At 37.3% G+C, this 20,712-nt stretch overlaps 2 protein-coding genes across 4 annotated transcripts in view; one reads left to right on the top strand and one right to left on the bottom strand.

Moving 5' to 3' along the window:
* The first annotated feature begins 211 nt into the window (after window positions 1–211).
* Window positions 212–2,023, top strand: SPCS1 (signal peptidase complex subunit 1 homolog (S. cerevisiae)). The gene is made up of 4 exons (XM_004676569.2): window positions 212–535; window positions 887–946; window positions 1,034–1,120; window positions 1,611–2,023. The coding sequence occupies exons 1-4, from the start codon at window positions 299–301 to the stop codon at window positions 1,734–1,736; spliced, it is 510 nt and encodes a 169-aa protein (XP_004676626.1). The 5' UTR covers window positions 212–298; the 3' UTR covers window positions 1,737–2,023.
* A 68-nt stretch (window positions 2,024–2,091) lies between these two features.
* NEK4 (NIMA-related kinase 4) overlaps window positions 2,092–20,712 on the bottom strand; it is a 26,544-nt gene continuing 7,923 nt past the window's right edge. For all 3 annotated transcript variants that reach the window (XM_012720267.1, XM_012720268.1, XM_012720269.1), the window contains 10 exons: window positions 18,820–18,961; window positions 15,764–16,168; window positions 11,344–11,493; window positions 10,684–10,812; window positions 9,946–10,012; window positions 9,130–9,239; window positions 8,019–8,107; window positions 6,086–6,291; window positions 5,049–5,182; window positions 2,092–3,937 (listed from right to left, as the gene is read on the bottom strand). In XM_012720267.1, the coding sequence (XP_012575721.1) occupies window positions 3,845–3,937; window positions 5,049–5,182; window positions 6,086–6,291; window positions 8,019–8,107; window positions 9,130–9,239; window positions 9,946–10,012; window positions 10,684–10,812; window positions 11,344–11,493; window positions 15,764–16,168; window positions 18,820–18,961 (1,525 nt within the window). In that variant the 3' untranslated portion in view covers window positions 2,092–3,844. The remainder of the gene's footprint in view (window positions 3,938–5,048; window positions 5,183–6,085; window positions 6,292–8,018; window positions 8,108–9,129; window positions 9,240–9,945; window positions 10,013–10,683; window positions 10,813–11,343; window positions 11,494–15,763; window positions 16,169–18,819; window positions 18,962–20,712) is intronic.

Genomic DNA, 20,712 nt, shown 5'->3' with positions numbered 1-20,712 from the left:
CGGACCACGAGCGTGTCGCGCCGAGCAGGCGCCGCAGGGCAGCCCCAGTGCCGGGGGCCTCAGGAAGAAAAGCCCGTCGTCATGGAGACGTGGAGCACAACGACCGCATTGAGGCCGCCGCGGCCCAGTTCAACACAGATTGGGGGACCCGGGCCGCAGCTCCCGGCACCCTGCAGCACCGACGGCGAACCCTTCAAGGGCGCGCGATGCCTCGGCTCGGCCGCCACCGTTGCCACGTCAGCCCTCGCGGGCGGCGCGCCGGGGAACAGCCAGATCCGAAAGTACAGGTCGCCTAGGGATGGCGCGGGGCGGGTCCTGGAGCCGACTGGGCCGACCCCAAACATCCGCTTCCGGGGCCGCGGCCATAGCACTTACAGAGTCTGCGGACCCGCCTGGCTGTACGCAGGACCGGACCCCGGAGCCCACGGTCCCTGAGTTGCTACCGCCTTCGCCCGACTGCGCGCCGCCTGCATCCGGCCGGCCGCCTCCTCAGCCAGTCATGCTGGAGCATCTGAGCTCGCTGCCCACGCAGATGGTAAGGGCTCTGCCTCGAGATTGCCGCGCGCTACTTACTAGCTTCGTATCTTCTCGGCCCTTGTCGGAACACCGACCGGGGCGGCGCGGCCCCTGACCCGGCTGTTACCTTACACTCTAACCTGAATTGCCCCTCCTTGGGTCCCCTTTTCCTGGCCCCCGCGAGAATCCATCCCTGAGCCCATGCTGCGTTCGGGTGCTTCAGACCCAGAAACCCAGAATAGCATTCCTTAAACTGATCTTTAGGGGAGGCCCTGGTATTGGGGTTGCCCCATGATCGCCGAGGCCAGAACCGGGATTGTACTCATCGGGTGGTGGGGCCAACTCCTGCGTTGTTCTCCTTCACCTCTAGGATTACAAGGGCCAAAAGCTAGCGGAACAGATGTTTCAGGGAATTATTCTTTTTTCTGCAGTAAGTATTGGTTTTGTACAATCTCTTCTCCCTTACCTCTACCCTTTCTCCCCCAACTTGACTATACTTAATATACTTTGTCTCTAGATAGTTGGATTTATCTACGGGTACGTGGCTGAGCAGTTCGGGTGGACTGTCTATATAGTTATGGCCGGATTTGCTTTTTCGTGTTTGGTAAGAAGTTTGTGTTTGAATGTTTAGTGGCAACTTTTCGCCTCTGTGTTGGTTTGGTTGGAGCTGGTAGTGAGGCCGGGCCAGCTCCAACTTTTACTTCATCCTGTTCCATCATTGTTTCCCCCTCCTTTCATTGGAAACCTACAATGCCAAATAGCATCAGATTACAACCGTATAGCAGTTAGAGCATTTCTTTTGGCAGCTACTCCAAGTAATAATCTTAAGACCAAAGCAAGTAGAAATACCTTGTGATTTTTACATTGCTCCCTCCTAACCGCACCTTCAGTACTTACTCTGTTCCCTAAGTGTGAACAGAGAGGCTTGTTCCTCCCATTTAGAGTGTTTTGTCTGGGCCACTGCACTGAGTTTTTACAGGATTTTTTTTTTTTCCCCTTTAGCATAGGAATAATTTGGGAACCAAGCATTATACATTATGGTCTTGTAAATCCTGTGTAGCTGTAACTGATGCACTTTCTCCATTCTGACCCAGCTGACACTTCCTCCATGGCCAATTTATCGCCGACACCCACTCAAGTGGCTACCTGTTCAAGACTCAGGCACAGAAGACAAGAAGTCAGGGGAAAGAAAAGTTAAGCGGCATGCTAAAAATAATTGATTGGGGTTTTCATGATTGTTTTACTGTTACATCTACTTTTGTTTCATTTGAGATAAATTGTCTTCATACCCAAAACATGAGCTGAAAACCACCAATGCTTTTATGACACAGCTGTGTATAGATTTTGTTCTCTTTGTATTTCACTTTTAACACAGTTGGGTTTTGATTTGTAAGTATTTCAGACCTTCTCTTCATAATTTTTCTCTGCCTTTGAGAACAGAAAACACAAGTATGCAAAACTACTTACAGGTCTACAAAAATAAAAAATGCCTCATGATTTATTGTGACTATCAAAGTTTTTAAATTCATTTAATAGTTAACCTATTTTAATGTTTTTAATTAAACTCAGTAAAAGTCTGTATCTAAAGAGTTTTTTTGTTCAAGACTAATAGTGAAAGTTAAATTTAGAAGCTTGTAGTTTTAAAAATGTCAGTAAGCACTATTTCGCTTTTCTGTAACTACCAATCTCCAATATATATGTCTTCCTTAATTAGACCAAGATAAAAACTTGTAAAGCTATAAATTCATTTTAAATTTTCCAGAGGGCCGAAGAGAAAGGTTCCAATGGTCTTGTAATAGCTATGGGAGTGGGAGGAACTAAGTTACTAATTTAATTAATACTCTATTTCTCTATACCAGGATTCAAACTTCCAAACTATGAGTTTAAAAAAAGGAACAAATAATATAGCAAAAGTCAGAAAAAGAAAAAATTAAGAAGGTAGAAATGATTAAGCATAGCAGTTAAGTATAATAAATGTGATTTAAAAATTAAGACCTTGAAAATAGGGTAAAAAGCAAGTTATTTCATCTATTGAAAATGATGAGTGGGATGAATGAATTGGCAGCCAAACAGAGCAGTGGATGAAATGTTTTCTAGGTGCCATAGTTGGAGGGAGTGGTCTTGATACCTGAATAATGTTAAATACAGCAGTATTAAAATAAATAAAGTCTCAGAAACTATGAGCATAGTTAAAGACAGGGCAGGGAGTACTGTTTTACTTATCACTATATATCAGTATTTGTATATATCCCCAATTCTTGCCATAGCACCTGGCACAAAGTAAAAAGTAAATAAAAGTGTCAAATGACTAGAAAGGATAGAACATTTCATTAGTGTTTCATGTGTACGTATAATTCTCAAAGAATAGAAGATACATTTTTAATTATATAGATATATATATACCAGAGCAGTATTTATTTTTAAGAGTCCCTTGAATTATACAAGTAAAAATTTACTAATCAAGACTTCTATTTTGTAAAAACTTTATTTCCTAGATGGGCAGTACTCCCAATTAAACAACTGATAAAATGAGATAGATACTTTAATACATTAAAAATGGGGAGACAACCAATATCTTGGTGTACAAGATGACAAACCTTAAGTGTCACATATGTCCAACATAACTTAACGGATCTGGACTTGACTTAGATGTTAATTGGAAAAGGAATTCATATTTAAGAAATGTTTTCATATGGAAATTCTAAATTTTTTTTAGTGTATGTAAAAACACTACTTACAAAGCCAAAATAACAAAATGTTCTAATTCTTGTATACCCTAATTTAGGTTCATATTAAATGAAAACAGAACATTAAATATCCATCAATATGTAGAAAAGGAATTCAACTGCTTAAGTACTATATACTTCATACTAGATACTCTAGTACTAGATACTAGATATTCTTTAAATCTTGAATCATGAATTGACTTTTTAAGAAAATAATTTACCAACTACTATTTAAAGTTATTAACAACAAGCAGTATCACTGACATTACATCATTTATTTCTCCTATTGCTTTTATCACTGTATTACAATATAAAATATACAATTTCTTATGGTCTTGTATTTAGCTAATTCAAGCTTATTAGTATATTAAAAAAATAAAGTTCTAGATATTGGTAGTTAAGGCTCAGTAGACAATAATCAAACACATTTTTCATTATAAAAGAATAAGATAGCCAAAATTTTTCTTTTCCTTTTGTGAGCTTGCTTAAGTTAAAAAAAAAAAAAAGATACAAGGATGGTGAATGCCATGGACTTGCTTTTCTTTAAGCAAAAGTCCTTTAAAAATAGCTCTTCAATTCTGGCAGCAGATTAGAATCAATTCTCAAAAATTCACATTTTCTTCAAAAAATTTCAGCTGGCGAGCTTTCACACTATAAATTGTATACTTTTCACCCATGTGCTCCTGTAAACGTACCTATTTATGGGCAAAAAAGAAAATCAGAATGTAATGGGATAACTCTGCAATCTTGGATGGGGATAAATCATTACCTTGATTAGGCAAGAGGTTCTTAGATATACTAAAGCACAAGTGACAGAAAACAAAATAGATAAAGTTCAACAAAATGAAAACCTTTTGTGCCACAAACAATGCCATCTGAAAGTAAATCACCACAGAATAGGAAAAAAAATTTGCAGTTACATATCTGATAAATAGAACATACCTGTATCAAGAATATATAATTCTTACCACTCAGCAATACAAAGCTAATAATTTTGAAAATTCTAAAAGATCAAAACAGACATGTTTTCATAAAGATGTACATAAAGCCAGCAGGCGTTATCATTGCCCATTAGGAAAAAGTAAATGAAAGTCATAATGAAGTTCCACTTCCTACTTACTAGGAAGGTTAAGATCAAAATGATGACAATAGCATTTATCAGCAAGGATGTGGAAAAATTACTGGTAGGAATGTCAAATGGTATACCTGTTTTGGAAAAGAGTCTGGTTAAACATAGGCTTTCCATATGATTCAGCAATTTTTACTCCTAGGTGCATACCCAAGAAAAATGAAAACATGTCCACAAACATCCATAGCAGCATTATTCTTAATAACCAAAAAGTAGAAACAAACTTAACATTCATTAGCTAATGATGTTTATCTAAACAAAATGTGGAATAGTCATACAGTGGGAATAATATTTGGCCTATAAAGGAATGATGTGACATGCTATAACATGGATGAGTCTTGAAACATTATGGTAAGTGAAAAAAGCCAGTCACATAGGATCATATATTTTACATGATCCTATTTAAATGAAATGTTTAGAATAGGCAAAACTATAAAGACATAACTATTGTGGGCAAGGCAACCTTGGAGATGATAGGAAATGACTGTCAAGGGTTTCCTAACTGAAAGTTCTAACAGTGATTGTAGTGATGGTTTACACAATGCTGTGAACATACTAAAAAACATTGAATTTACACTTTAAAAGGGTAAATTTTACGTTATATGAATTGTATTTCAAAAGCCTGTTTAAAAATATTCTAAAGCACAAATGGCTTACACAGATAATGGGACACTCACCTCTCTCTCCAATTCATCCTCCTCTTCCAAAAGCTCATACACCTGTTCTAAAAGCTGAATCCCCAGGCCCTGGATTACATCAGCTCTCAAGACTTCAACTATCCTTCTGATCTTTTCAGAACCTGGCATTATAGCTAAAAAACAATAACAAAGACAGAGGAAATAAACTTCTGGTTTAATGATTTTTTTTTTAAAGATTTATTTATTTACTCATACAGAACTGGGATACAAGCCAGAGATGCGGTGGGTGAGAGGATTCACCAGAGACAGAGCGGGGAGCAGAACAGGCAGATCGATGAAGCACACTGCTGAGGGGAGCAGCAGGCAGGTCAGGAAAGGTCTGCCTGGACAGGTGGATTTCCTCCAGGGCAGGCGGGGATCGAACCCATGCAGAAGTGGCTTAAGCTTCTTAGTGCAGTGCTTTAACCTGCTGCGCCACCAGGGAGGGCCCTGATTTTGTATTTTTAATGACTAATGCATATATATGAACTTAGCATTCAGGTTTCCTAAACCTGTCTACTTAGTAGAAAATCTAGATGAAAAATTCTAAGCGTGTATTTATTTGCATTTGTTTTTTTAAAAAAATCAACATTCTTGTAACTTTTCAGACATTCATGTAAGATAAACCTTTTATAAAGATGATCAAACAAAATAATAAAATATTCCAGGGCCTTCCCTGCCACAGTGGGTTAAAACGCAACACTGTGAAGTTGGCCTTGGCAGCTTTGGTGCGAGTTTAATCCCCTCCCTGGAGGTGATCTACATGGCGCAGCAGACCTCTTCTGTCTTGCTCACTAGCTCCCCTCAGCAGTGTACTTCATCAATCTGCCTGTATTGTTCCCCACTCTGTCTCTGGCGAATCCTCTCACCACCCTGCACCTTTGGCCTGAACCTCAGTTCTGTATGCATAAAGAAATAAATATATCCTTAAAATACAAAATAAAACATGCCCAAAAATTGCAAGCATCAGTTACCTAGTTAGATGCATTTTTCCAAGAAGTATATACCTCAGTTTTCTGAAAAGAATAAACTGATACCTGAAGGTAGCTCTTTAAAATGTAGTCCCTCTGTTTCTTCTGTGACCTTTCCATGAAGTATGAGCGTGTCCCGATACTTCCGATGAAGTTTAAATTCTGACATTGGATCTGGTACTAGAAGATCTTCACAGCTTTCTTTAGAGTCCAATTTTAGGGTCTGAGTCATCATTTGTACCAAATCACTCATTTCATTTGTATGACTTTTCCTAGAAGAAAAAAATCCCTTTGTTATTTAACTTGTTTCATGAGAATCCTTCATTAAAAAATTAAACACAAAATAACCTGAAGGAATTTTTCTTCCAAATAACCCAGTAAGTTTCTACAGATGGACCCTTCTACAAGTAACAAGTAGAAACTCTAGACAAGAGACAAAGTACTTTGAATATATTGGGGAATGTACAAAATCTGCAGGCAGGCTCTGGAGAGGAGCCAACACCTTTCAACCTTAAGGTAGGTCAAAGGCAATCAAAGTACAACAGAATACCCATAGTCTTTCTGGCCTACAGAACCAAAGGACAGAATCTGAGATAAACCACTGCCATGAGAAAGTAAGAGAGGAATCTTGGAAAGGCGAGTCAAAAACAGGAAGCCCCAGATTCTGTGTATAACATCGGTTGAACTATTTTTAACAAATTTAACTAACTTTGAATATAATGCTCAAAAATAGGGAAATCAAAGTACCAGCCCCCCAAAAGATAAAATTATATCTGACATCCTGTTAAACACAGCAGACAAGCAAAGAAGTAGGAAAACAGTACACATTTGTGCAGAGAAAATATTTAATAGAAAAAGACCCAGAAGTAATACAGAGATAGAATAAGTAGAAAAGGAATTTAAAGCAATTAGAAATATAATCTAGATGTCTAAACTAGAGGAAAGTATTTACATACTGAGCAGCATGAAAGATAATATAAAATTGAACCAAAAGAGGGGCCTCCCTGGTGGCACAAAAGGTTAAAGCACAGCGCTATGAAGCTAGGTGCAGCCACTTCATCACAAGTTCGATCCCTGGCCTACGAGGTGACCCACACGGGGCAGCAGACCTCTCCTGTCTCACCCACTGCTCCCCTCAGCAGTGTACCTCATCAGTCTGCCTGTTCTGCTGCCCCTCTCTGTCTCTGGTGAATCCTCTCACTGCTTCTTGCTCCTATGGCCTGTACCCCAGTTCTGTATACAGAAATAAATAAATCTTAAAAAAAAAAAAAAAATGGGCCCTCCTTGGTGGCGCAGCGGGTTAAAGCACTGCACTAAGAAGCTTAAGCCAATTCTACATGAGTTCGATCCCCACCTGCCCCGGAGGTGACCACATGGCGTGGCAGACCTCTCCTGACCCGCCTGCTGCTTCCCTCAGCAGTGTACTTTGTCAATCTGCCTGTTCTGCTCCCCACTCTGTTCCTGGTGAAGCCTCTCACCCTCCGCATCTCTGGCCTGTACCCCAGTTCTGTATGAATAAATGAATAAATATTTAAAAAAAAAAAAAAAATGAACCAGAAGAGTACAATGTGTTGTATACATGAAATGGGATTAATAGATTAGATATGTAGGAGAAAATATCCATGAACTCAAAAATTGAGCCACAGAATCTAAGAAAACTGAAACAGGGGAAAAAATCTGAACAAAAAAATGAATACCATCAGTGAGTTCTGGGAAACTAAGCAATCTAATTCATGTGTATTTAAAATTTTCAAGAGGGCAGGAGGATACAGGAGAGTTGAATAATGGCCAAATGTTTTCCAAGTCTGAAGAAAACAATAAATCCACAAATCTAAGTAAGAATTTTGAAAGAAAATCAGATGTGTTCATAAGGAGATATTGAACATTATCAATAATAGTACAGGTACAATAGTACAGGTTTGAATACTACTATAAATATATATTTAGGATTAATTCAAGCAAATAGTTTATCAAGAGAGAAAGAGAAACAAGAACTTACCCTTCTCTGGAATCCCCATCTGATTTATCAGTTGAACTTGTAGAAGAACTTAACTCATCCTCAGAAACACAATGGGTGAGTTTCTGTTCCTAATAACATTGGGAGAAACAAAATTCAACACGATCACATAACCAAAAGTAATACACAAAATAATCTTAGATACAGTGTACAAATGTGCATCTAAGTTAAACTGAGTGGGAGAAACTAACAAAGTTGAAGTTATTTTACCCAAACGATGACCCACAAGAAAAGCTAAGGAACATCAAAGTTTTTTTACAAGGTACTAGGCAGTGTTAACTATGAAAATTTTCCCTTCTAGAGGAGAGTGGATGAACAGTTCCAGTGTTGCGACTCCTACGGAGTTGTAATCTGAAAACAATGCCACTTAAATAAGCGCTACCCAGATTACTCATGTGAGATTGCTAAAATGCTTTAGAGGGTTACTTGATATAATTATATACAAATCTTACAAATTTGGAAAATGGAAAGGACAGTCTAAATAGTGAAACAGAGCATAGACTAGACTACATTAAAGACAGATCTTCGTTATATTAAAGAGCATGAAGTTTCTATTTTAATACCATGTCCCTAGAAATAATGTCAGAAGTTAAAATGTAGAAAAATGGATTACCCCTAGGGTATTTTATTATATAGAAAATGTAAATAGGTTGAAAATCTTGCAATTACTCCTTTAGCCACCAGATAGTAACCTTATATCATCCATCGGAATGTGGTGAAGACCCACAACTAAAGAATAATCAGCAAGTAACACTACCATCTTACCAGGTGAGTAGTTATATTGGTTATATATCAGAATAAGCAAATTGTTGCCTAGTGGAAGGTCTCTGGAGGTCAAGTTTTAAAGTCTACTAAGAAAGATATTTACCTAGGTTGTAAGAGTGCCTGAAAGATTAATTCACTTAATAGAGCAAACATAGTAATCCTTTTAATTAACTGACCCATTACTTTCCTTATCAAAATGAAAAGTTATACCTTAAGCCAGCAATGCTGCAGAAATAAAAGAACTAACTAGTATTTATGAGCTTTACTTTATATTACGCTTGCTAGACATAGATGTGATCACCTTTCCCCTTAAGACTATGTAATGTACCTGAGCAACAGTGCAGTCAGAAGACAACCATCCAGTTGGATTGGGCTGGCCTTCCTCGTGTGATTTCTCTGGCCCCACTGTACTCAGAGAAGCTCTCCTCACTGAAGGGCCTGAAAAGGTGACCAGCACAGCAGTTGTTTGTAATGGGTTGTCCTCAACTGAAGAGAGTTTTGCACTAGGTATGCAAGACACCCCACCAAGGGCCAGCCTAGAAGTCACTCAGACAGCATATTCATCATCACTCTGGCATCTGACACCTCAGTACAAATCTCTGCTCTAGGTCTAGCAGGTCTGTGACTTCAGGCAAATTACTTAACCCCTCTGAGCCTTAGTTTTCTCCCTGAAAAATGGGAATAATACCTACCTTTGGCAATAACTGTAAATATGAGATAATGCCCTTAAAATGCTTATGCTAATCATAGAATTCAATACATAGAAATTGCTAGTATTGGAATGATCATAGCCCTTATCCCAGGGTAGCACTGTTTTGGTTTTCTCTCTCTGTTCTTCAACCAGCGAGCTCTGAATATGGAAACAAACACTCACTCCTGTCTAAAATCTTCCAGGAATTACTGTCAAAACCCTCTTGCTCTGTTTTTAATATCCTCTCCCTCTGACAATACAAGTTCTAGATCCAACAGTCAGTGATGATTTTTTAAAAGGCTTGAATAAGAAACTTCAAAACTTCTTTCATGTCAGTCCCCCAAATGATTTACTAATGGTTGAAAATTCTTAATACCTCAGAGTCAGAATCAATACTATGTCCATGAGCCGTACCAATAACCACCAATAAAAAAAGGAAGGTAACAACCTTACCTGAGGGGAACATTTCTTCCTGTGACTGCTTTAGTCTCCTCCTTTCTCTCGCTGATAATGGCCGATCCTTTTAAAGAAAGTGAGAGTCAGGGCCTCCCTGGTAGCACAGGGTTAAGTCTCAGCCCTAATACCACTATGGCCTAAGTCTGATCCCTGGCCAGGGAAATAACCCACATGGTGCAGCAGATCTTTCCTGTCTCACCTGCTGCTCCCTCCTCAGCAGTGTTATTTGTAAATCCACCTGTTCTGCTCCCCACTCTGTCCCTGGTGAATCCTCTCGTACCACCCACTCACCCCTCAAACCTCTGGCTTACACCTCAGTTCTTTTGTGCAAAAAAAAAATAATAATAATAATAATAATCAGAGTCACTTCTTTTCCTACTTCCTATTCTTAAGACACCTAAAATGCATGATGTATCATCTGGCACTACAGGAAAAGACTACATAAGCCTTTAAAGGAATGTGCATTTGAAACCAGTCCATAGCAGAAATATAGCTGCCAGCTAGTAATGATAACAGCCTTCATTTCTGGGAAATGGGCAACTCTGCATTTCCCCTGCATTCAGAATCTAGTTGTTCTCAATTGGAATTGACCATCCCTGGAACTATAGAATCTGTCCATCTGTTCTTTCCTTCTGGTTAAGATATTGTTAACTTAAATCTTCACTATATATGCAGGTTTTTATAACCAAAAAACTTAAGAAGGTTTTTAAAAGTCCAAAATATACCCTCACAAACCTTTGATGATATCTCACTGTTCCTTGAACTGCTCACAGATGCAGTAACCACAGCACTTCGGTTTTCAGCATCCTTTTGTTTTGAATCTACTTTTCCAATAACAGGAGGAAAAGGCAAAAGTCGAGAAGCCTGTTGGAATTTAAATAATTAAAAAAGAGGAGATTATAGTTTCATATACAGTCAACTCCAAAGTTCCCCACTGGTAAATCTCCTGTGGAATATGCCAGTAATTAGCTTTCAAAACTTGAAAATACTGCATTTTGGGGGGGAAAGAATTATGCCAAAAGTGAAATGCTATCTAAAAAGCTAATCAAGAAGGTGTCTAAAAAGAAATGAGTCAGCATGAGTTTATATGAGGGAGAAATTGTTCATCCGTATAACACAGGAGAAATCTGAGATTTGTATCATTAGCCTGTTTCTTTAACTCAAAATGACCAGTCCATCTTTGCTAGATAAACAGTAAGATAAAGTCCTTACTCTGCTTCTATCTCACTGGCATTTGAAAATTACAAGTTAGCATCTTGCTGCTACCACCCTTCTCCATATATTCTTTGCATTTCTTATGTGCCTTCTTGCCAACTGCTAATCAATTTAAACAGAGACTACCTAAAATCTGCTTCCCAAATAGCAGCATGACTTCTTCCAGAAATTTCTGCTGACCTGTCTCTTTTCCCCATTGTGCTCAGTCTGTTCTCTTTTCTTCTGCCGTCGCTGTCGAGACAGGGAAGGCTCTGATCCAGAGTTATGTGGCTGTGAACCTGGATAAATGCTGTTCTGTTTTTCTACAATATATTTACCAGCATCTCGAGCCTTAAAAATAATAAAATGAGACAAACAGCAGTAAAAACAGAATAATGAAATAGTTCTTTTAACTCCCCAAATAGCCAAACACTCTATATCTACTTTTATATTTATGATGAGAATCAGGGAATCATCTTTCTCAAAATAAATGCTTATTTGCAGTGTTGACAGGCAAAGACAAATGCTGATAGTCTGGCTTCTCTTCTCTTTTCCCAAATAAAAATAATTATTTACACAAAATTGCTCAACTAGTTGTTAACCTGAAATTAGTGGTGTTCAATTTAATTTTTACATTTCTTTCATAATACTCCATAGATTTTTCTATTCAGAAAACTAAGAAGCATTCAAATAATCCAAGTTAATATATACATACTTCCATGTAAACATCAGTTATTTGGATGTATTAAAAAGCACAATAAAAAAAAAGAACACAATCAAAAGAACATTGAGTTTGGAGTTAGGTGAAGTTATATCTGAGAAACTTCTGAACTTCAGTTTCTTCTTATCTATAAATCAGTATAAATTCTTACACTGTATAACTGAGGATTTGAGGAGATGGTGCATTAACATACTTAGGACAATATTTAGCACATATTAGATGTTCAAAAGTGGGAATTACCACTAGCAGCAATAATGATAAAATGAATTACCTTTTAAGTTATAAAGATCACCAAGGTATTAGTATTTTACATGGGTAGTTGTTTTTAGAAGCTAATGTATGCCAAAAATTAAAATAAAATATATTCTTGCATTTACTTTTAAGAAATTTTTAAGTATTATCTGTTTTCAGGTAGATGGACATTGCTAATTAAATATCATTAAATCGAATTTTTATCAAGAATCCACTCTATGGTATGTTTTTAGAAAAAAACACTTTAAGATATTAATAAAAGATAAAATTGTTTTATAAGGCTGTCATTAAGACATTATCATTTATTACTTAGTGCCTCTGGAAAATGCAAATAATGACTCTTACAGGTAAAATAACCTGAAAATTTATTCTTTCAAGATTATTTGCACACAAAAGGGTGAATTTGGACCTATTCATGCCATATACAAAAACTTAACTCCAAATACATTACAGACCTAAACATAAAAGCTGTAACAATAGTCTTAGAAGAAACTAAATTTTCATGACACCAAAAACACAAGACATAAAAGAACAAAGTCAAATGTGACTTGATCAAAATTAAAAATGTTTTTAAGATTTTTTAAAATCTTATATCTGATAATACACTAACATCTAAAATAAAGAACTGCAATTCAGCAAAAAGAAATAAGACAATTTTAAAATGGCAAAGGATCTGATAGATATTTCGCTAAAGGTCCACAAATGGCCAAGAAGATGTTCAAAATCATCAATTATTAGGGATATTTAAATCACAGCAACATTTCATACCACTAGGATAGCCAGAATAAACACACACACACACACACAAAGCAAAACAAAACAGGAAATAGCAAATGTTGGTGAGGATGTGGAGAAATTTTAACTCCCATATATTGTACAATGATGTAATTACTTTGGAAAATAGTGTTGCAGTTCCCCAAAATGTTAAAACATAGAACTACTATATTACACAGCAATTATACTCCTAAGTATATATCAAAGAGAAAAAAAAACAAATGTCACATAAAGACTTGCACAAGAATGTTTACAGAAGCACTATGCATATTAACCAAAAAGTATAAATATTTACCTATTGATAAATGGATAAATAAAATATGGTGTGTACATACAGTACAATTTATTTGGCAATAAGAAGGAATGATACTAGTGTATGCTATAACATAAAATATTATGCTAAGTGAAAGAAGCTAGAGACAAAAAGCCACATTCCATTTATCGGAAATGATCAGAACAAGCAAATGCATATTGACAATGACTGCTGGGACTGAAGGTAAAAAAGAATGGACAATGAGCATTACTAGGTATGGGTGATGAAAATGTTCTAGAATTAAATAGTAGTGATGATTATACAACTTTATGAACATACTAAAAACCAGTGAAATGGTACTAAAACAAAGAAAATAGAAAAAATTAAACTAATGAATCTGATGGCTAAGCAGAACAGGTACAACACATCTAAATTTATCTATAAAGTACTAAGGATTCCAGCGTCCAGGGAAATTTAAGACATAATCTTAGTTCAATCTAATGGCCTTAAAAGTATTATACTTGTTGGCCCTCCCTGGTAGCGCAGTGGGTTAAAGCACAACACTGAGAATCTAGAGCCGCTTCTGCATGAGTTCGATTCCTGCCTGCCCCAGAGGTGACCACATGGCGTGGCAGACCTCTCCTGGCCCGCCCGCTGCTCCCCTCAGCAGTGTACTTCATCGATCTGCCTGTTCTGTTCCCCACTCTGTCTCTGGTGAAGCCTCTCACCACCCCTGAGCCTCTGGCCTGCACCCCATTTCTGTATGCACAAATAATAAATCTTTAAAAAAAAAAAGTATACTTGCATTTTTCCATAAAATCTTTACTAAATATATAAATATATAGCTTATTACAGTTATATAAAAGATGTCAAACTACAAAATATGTATCAAATTTAAAAATTTTTAAATTCTACTATTAAAATATAGTCAATATATATATTTTTAAACATTTTACATATAAACATCTAAAGTTAACAAATTTTTAGACTTTCTAATTCTCAGCTCTTACTAACATGGGATTCTTTCCAAGTTCAAGTAGAATACAACCTTTAAATTTTTTCAGAATAATCTTAGTGTCAAAATCCTTTTGCTCCTTTCCTTTCCTTCTCTCATTCCACAAATATGTATTTTGCATTTCTTAAGAAATCAGATCAATTCACTAACTTTTCAAAAGCAAGAAGGAATATGATTTTTTTTGTTTCCTTTTTTTTTTTTATTTTTTTTTAAAGTTTATTTTTACATCATTTTGCACATTTTTTTTTTTCATCTCAATCGTAATCCCCACGGGTTTCCCATCACCAAATCACCCCTGTGCCACCACCATAGTCCCGTGCATTTCCCTCCCTTCCCCCTCCCCCCCCCCCAGTTTTTGGTCCCATTCCCCACTCCACCCCCACAGAATGATTCTGGTCCATGGTTGTTCATTATTTTGTTATTTTCTCGCCTGGTCCATTATACTCCTGCTATGAGTGAAACCATCCGGTATTTTTCTTTCTCTTTCTGGCTTATCTCACTAAGCATGATCTTTTCCAGCTCCATCCAAGTTGCTGCAAAAGACATGTGTTTCTCTTTTTTGGTTGCTGAGTAATATTCCATTGTATCTATGTACCACATCTTTCTAATCCAGTCATCTACTTTTGGGCATCTGGGCTGCTTCCATGTTTTTCCAATTGTAAATAAAGCAGCAATAAACATGGGGGTACAAGTATCTTTTTCAATCAGTGTTTTTGTGTCTTTTGGGTAGATACCTCCTTTTTTATTTATTTTTTAACTCAAAAGTTCAGTAAGATAAAGTCTTGGGCACAAGATGGAGTCAGTTTGTCATCCTGTACATCCATTTCACAGTCCTAATCCCTCATTCTCACGTGTGTCCTCATCCAAAACAACAACACTGAGGTGTGAAATGTGTAGTCTTGACTTTGAAGTACCCTTATGAAACACACGGTAATATTTTCTATGACTGTATTTTTTTTTTTTTTTATCATTTTAAAGAATCAGATTTCATCTTCATTGATTTCTCTGCTTTTTCATTCTCGGTTTTATTGTTCTTCTCTTAATCGTATTACCCCATTTTCCTTCCTTTGGACATCTTCCTTTCTTAAGTTCTTTTTTTTTTTTTTAATTACAAAAGTTTATTTTTACATCATTTTGTACATTTTTTTTTTCCATCTCAATTGTAACCCCTGCGGGTTTCCCATCACCAAGTCACCCATGTGCCATCACCATAATCCCGTGCATTTCCCTCCCCCCACCCTGTTTTTGATCCCATTCCCCACTCCACCCCCACAAAATGTCTCTGGTATATGGTAGTTCATTATTTTTGTTATTAGGAATATGATTTTTTTGATTGTTTGAACTACCCATCCACTTGTAGGGCTAAGAGTGATACAGAAATAGCAAAAAAAAAATCCAAATAGTAACTTTGACCAAGTACTGTATGTCAGGCCACACAATAAAGCTAAGGGCAAGTACTATCTTTTGGTTTCTATTATGTTTAACTGATGCAAAGTAAAGTTTTCCTGAAATAACAACTAGAAAACATTCAAAAAACAACCCATATCTTTGTAACTCCCCTTTCCAGTCCTCTCTTTGAAACTAACAACTCATGCTTATCACTCACCAGGTTCTTTGGCTTTTGGTCTTTGTTTAGGGGCTGCAGAGGATTCCCTGGGTCAGCTCTTTGCCCAGTAACATCATCAGAGGCTCGTGTAGAAACTGGGTTTCCAGGTTGAATGCCGGACTTAGTGTTATACTGCAGATTTTCCTTCACTTGAGAAATATTGCATTTACCTTCTAGCTCAATAGAAGCATCTGAGTGGCTTGGTTGATTCTCTTGAACTAAGGCAACATTCACTGAGTCCCTTCTTTCTGCTGGTAAGAAGTCAATATTCACCCTACTGATTGTAGCCAGTGATTTTGCAGTACTGCTCATGTCTGCCTTGCAGGTGTGGCCTTTCAAACTTATAGGTGTCTTCAAGGGGTCAATGACTATGGGTTTCTCCTGGGACAAACATTTGTCTTCAGCCTGAATAAAAACATAGTGGGTGAAAACATGCATTCTTCATACCATATAAAGAAATGGTACAGCTTCCTCAGAAAGTTAAAGATTTACCATATGAAGCAGCAGTTTCATCCTTAGGGATATACTTCAAACAATTTAAGTAGGGGCTCAAATAGATATTTGTGCACCAATATTTACAGCAGCATTATTTATTTATTTTTTTTTAATTTTTTTTTTAGCAGCATTATTTATAATGGTCAAAAAGTAGAAACAACCCCAAAATTCATTAGCTGATGAATGAACAAACAAAATGTAGTATACACTTACAGTAAAATATTATAAAGCCATAGAGAAGGATTAATATTAAGTTCTGATATATGCTACAATATGGATCAATCTTGAAAAGATACTAAGTGAAGTAAGACATATATGAAAGTAAAAATCTATGATGAGAAATACCTAGAACAGGCAAAATCAAAGACAGAAAGTAGGTTAAGGGGGTCCTCCCTGGTGGCACAGCGAGTTAAAGCACAGCACTAAGAAAGTAGGTTAAGGTTTCCAGAACCTGAGAACAGGAGAAATGGGAGTTATTGCTCAATGGGTACAGAGTTTCTGTTTGAAATGATAAAGGATTTTAGAAAACAGAAGTGACAGTTGCACAACAATGTGAATGTAACTAAGGTCACTAAATTGGATGCTTAAAAATAGTTCAAATGTCAAATTTTATGTTATATCTTTCTACCAATAAGTTATTTTAGTGGATCAATAGCCTACATATAAGAGTTAAAACTATAAGACTCTTGGAAGAAAAAATAGTGATGACCTAGATTTGGCAAGGAATTCTTAACTCTGACACCAAAGGCATGAGCACGAAAGGGAAAAAGACATGAATTAGACTTAACCAAAACGTAAAGCTTTTGCACATAAAAGAACATTTATCAAGAAGGTAAAAAGACAACCTATAGAATGGGAGGAAATATTTGTAAATTATATGTCTGATAAGGCTCTAATATCCAACATAAAAACAATTCCTAGACTTCAATAACAAAGTACACAAGCAAATACAAAAGCCCAATTAAAAAGTAGACAAGGACTTAATAGAGACATTTCTCCAAAGGCACATAAGTGGCCAAGAAGCATGTGAAAAGATGCTCTATGTCATTTGTCATTAGGAAAATGCAAATCAATACCACAGTAGATGCCACTTCATATATACTGGTATGTATAGAGTAAAAAAGAAAAAGAAGAACTGGCTAGGTTGTAGAAAAATTGGAATTCTGGTGAACTGCTGGCAGGGGTGAAAATGGTATAACTACTTTGCAAAGTAGTGTGGTAGGTGCCCCAAAAGGTTAAAACATAGAATTAGGCCCTCCCTGGTGGCGCAGCGGGTTAAAGCACAGCACTAAGAAGCTTAAGCCACTTCAGCATGAGTTCGATCCCCGCCTGCCCCGGAGGTGACCACATGGCATGGCAGACCTCTCCTGACCCCCCTGCTGCTCCCCTCAGCAGTGTATTTCAGTACATCTGCCTGTTCTGCTCCCAGCTCTGTCTCTGGTGAATCCTTTCACCCTCTACATCACTGGCCTGTTCCCCAGTTCTGTATGAATAAATAAATAAATCTTTAAAAAAAAAAAAACATAGAATTAATGTACAACCTAGAAATTCTTCTCCTTATGTACACACTTAAAAGAACTTAAGACGGGTAGGCAAACCATATTTGTACAGAAATGTTTATAATAAAAGCCAAAAGGAGAAGACAACTCAATATCCGCCAATGAATAAACCAACTGTGATGTACAATGGAATATTATTCAGACATAAAAACAATGAAGGACTGATATATGCAACATTGATAAACCTCAAAAACATTATGCAAATGAAAGCAGTCAGCTACAAGAGGGTATATATTAAATGATTGCATTTACAAGTATCTAGAATAGGCAAATCAAAAGAGAGGGAGAAGGCCCTCCCTGATGGCGCAGCAGGTTAAAGCACTGCACTGAGAATCTAGAGCCGTTTCCGCATGAGTTCGATTCCCGCCTGCCTCGGAGGTGACCACATGGCGTGGCAGACCTCTCCTGACCCGCCCGCTGCTCCCCTCAGCAGTGTACTTCGTCAGTCAGCCTGTTCTGTTCCCCACTCTGTCTCTGGTGAAGCCTTTCACCGCCCCTGAGCCTCTGGCCTGTACCCCAGTTCTGTATGCACAAATAAATAAATCTTAAAAAAAATTAAAAAAAAAAAAAAAAGAGAGGGAGAAATCATCAGTAATTTCCAGTGATGAGATGGAGAATAGAACAAGGAGTTTCTACTTAATGAGTATGGGGTTTCCTTTAGGGATGCTGAAAATTTTGGAACTAGATAGAGGTGTTGATTGTACAACACAAACTTATTTTGTTCACTTTAAAATGATTAACTGTTATAAAAATTTCACCTCAATTAATAAAATGCTTCAAGTTATCACAGCACTGACTTCATGAATGGTTTCAACACCCACCTTGGATAAAGTGGGCTAAAAAAAAAACCACTTTCACTAGTATTCTGTCATTATAATACATGATTAATTACACAACAAAATATTTAATAAACTCTGATAATTTCACATAAAATAATTTGCTCTTACTACCTATCATTTGAAGACAGTTTTGAAAATATATGCCCTTGAAAAAGAAACATACCATTGTATAGATCTTGGAATCCTCAGAAGAGTGTAGGTGGGGGAGATCTACTTCATGATTTGATTCAGTCTTTCCAGAAACCACTGTAGTAACGGACTTGGATTCAGAGTCACTATTTTTAATATTATTTTTGGAGGTTTTTCTTTATGACAGAGAAAAGAAAAAGGTGTTATCAATTTTTGAAGATTAAAGATTTTTATATACACAAGGAAATGTGCTATTACACTCCCACATATGACTGATTGCTCTATTTATAGAGTCTTTTAAAAACTAGGGGTCGAGCCCTCCCTGGTGGCACAGCAGGTTAAAGTGCAGCACTAAGAAAATAACGCCACTTCAGCATGAGTTCGATCCCCAGCACCGGAGGTGACCACATGGCGTGGCAGATCTCTCCTGACCCTCAGCAGTGTACTTTGTCAGTCGGCCTATTTTGCTCCCCACTCTGTCTCTGGTGAATCCTCTCACTGCCCCTGCATTTCTGGCCTGTACCCCAGTTCTGTATGCATAAATAAATAATTCTTTAAAAAAAAAATTAGGGGCCCTCCCTGGTGGCGCAGCAGGTTAAAGCACAGCCCTGAGACTCTAAAGCCGCTTCCGCATGAGTTCGATTCCCGCCTGCCCCGGAGGTGACCACATGGCGCGGCAGACCTCTCCTGACCCGCCCGCTGCTCCCCTCAGCAGTGTACTTCGTCGATCTGCCTGTTCTGCTCCCCACTCTGTCTCTGGTCTCTCACCGCCCCTGAGTCTCTGGCCTGTACCCCAGTTCTGTATGCACAAATAAATAAATCTAAAAAAAAAAAAAAATTAGGGGACATTATAGAATAAACAATTAGTGCTATTTGAAACAATGTCATAAAAAACAAAGGAAGTGGGAAACTATTCCAGACCCAAACTAAGGAGACATGAAGACTAAATGCCATGGTGTCCTTGACTGGACCCTGGAACAGAAAAAGGACATCAATAGAAAAAATGGTGAAATCTAAATAAAGCATAGTGTTCAGTCAACAGTAATGTACTAAGGGTGGTTTCTTAGTCCTAACACACATACCATGGCAATGGAAGATATTGATAATACTTGAAACTAGACGAGAGAGGCATATAAACCAGGCACTGCTAATGATGTTTTGGTCAACAAAAGACCAATACACAACAGCAATCTCAACAGATCACACCATGCACCCTGGGTGTATAGTAGGCTCTACCACCTAGGATTTGATGGTTGCATAACAAAATTGCTAATAAACCATTATTCAGACCATATCCCCACATTTCTTTGGACTTATCTCTATAATAAGTGATATATGATTGTACAGACTATTTTTTTCTAACTCTCGGTAAATATAAAGAAGCAGAAATTGCCTTACAAACAGAAGCACCAGGATAATTTTCATCTTTAAGTTTCACACATTTATGGTAATAACGCCACAACTGCTTTGCCAAGTTTGAGAGTAAAAATGATAGGGATATTCAGCGTCAATTTAGAGAATGAATGGATACAGGATTAATAGCCCCAACTGTTTTAGTGTTATGTTTCTAAACCGGGGCTAAATAAACCTCTAGAGAATTCAAAGAAAGCACAGACTAGCACTATAGAGGATCATAGGTTTGTTTAGTGGTAAATTCTAGACAACATTAACACAAGAAAGTCTTTTATCCCCCAGGACCTCTCCAGCTTTGCCTCCCAAATTTATTTATTTGCTATTTAAATATGAATGTCTTAAGATGCTTTGAAAATGTATCTGTAACATATATACTGCAAAAACCCATAAAATTTCCTACTTAAAAGTTATGTTTTCCCACAAAAAAAGAAAACTTCAGACCAATCTCCCTAATGAACACCGATGCAAAAATCCTCAACAAAATCTTAGCTAACAGAATCCAACAATGCATTAA

This window comes from Condylura cristata, unplaced genomic scaffold (genome assembly GCF_000260355.1).
Source record: "Condylura cristata isolate star-nosed mole 26May11 unplaced genomic scaffold, ConCri1.0 scaffold00004, whole genome shotgun sequence".
Lineage (NCBI taxonomy): Eukaryota > Metazoa > Chordata > Mammalia > Eulipotyphla > Talpidae > Condylura > Condylura cristata.
This window is presented reverse-complemented; position numbering and strand designations above follow the sequence as displayed.

Bases quoted from the DNA above. Each gene is read 5' to 3' on its own strand.
- SPCS1 (XM_004676569.2), top strand. From the start codon at position 299: ATGGCGCGGGGCGGGTCCTGGAGCCGACTGGGCCGACCCCAAACATCC. The intron at 536-886 runs GTAAGGGCTCTG...CTTCACCTCTAG, and splicing joins GCTCGCTGCCCACGCAGATG to GATTACAAGGGCCAAAAGCT. The intron at 1,121-1,610 runs GTAAGAAGTTTG...ATTCTGACCCAG, and splicing joins GATTTGCTTTTTCGTGTTTG to CTGACACTTCCTCCATGGCC.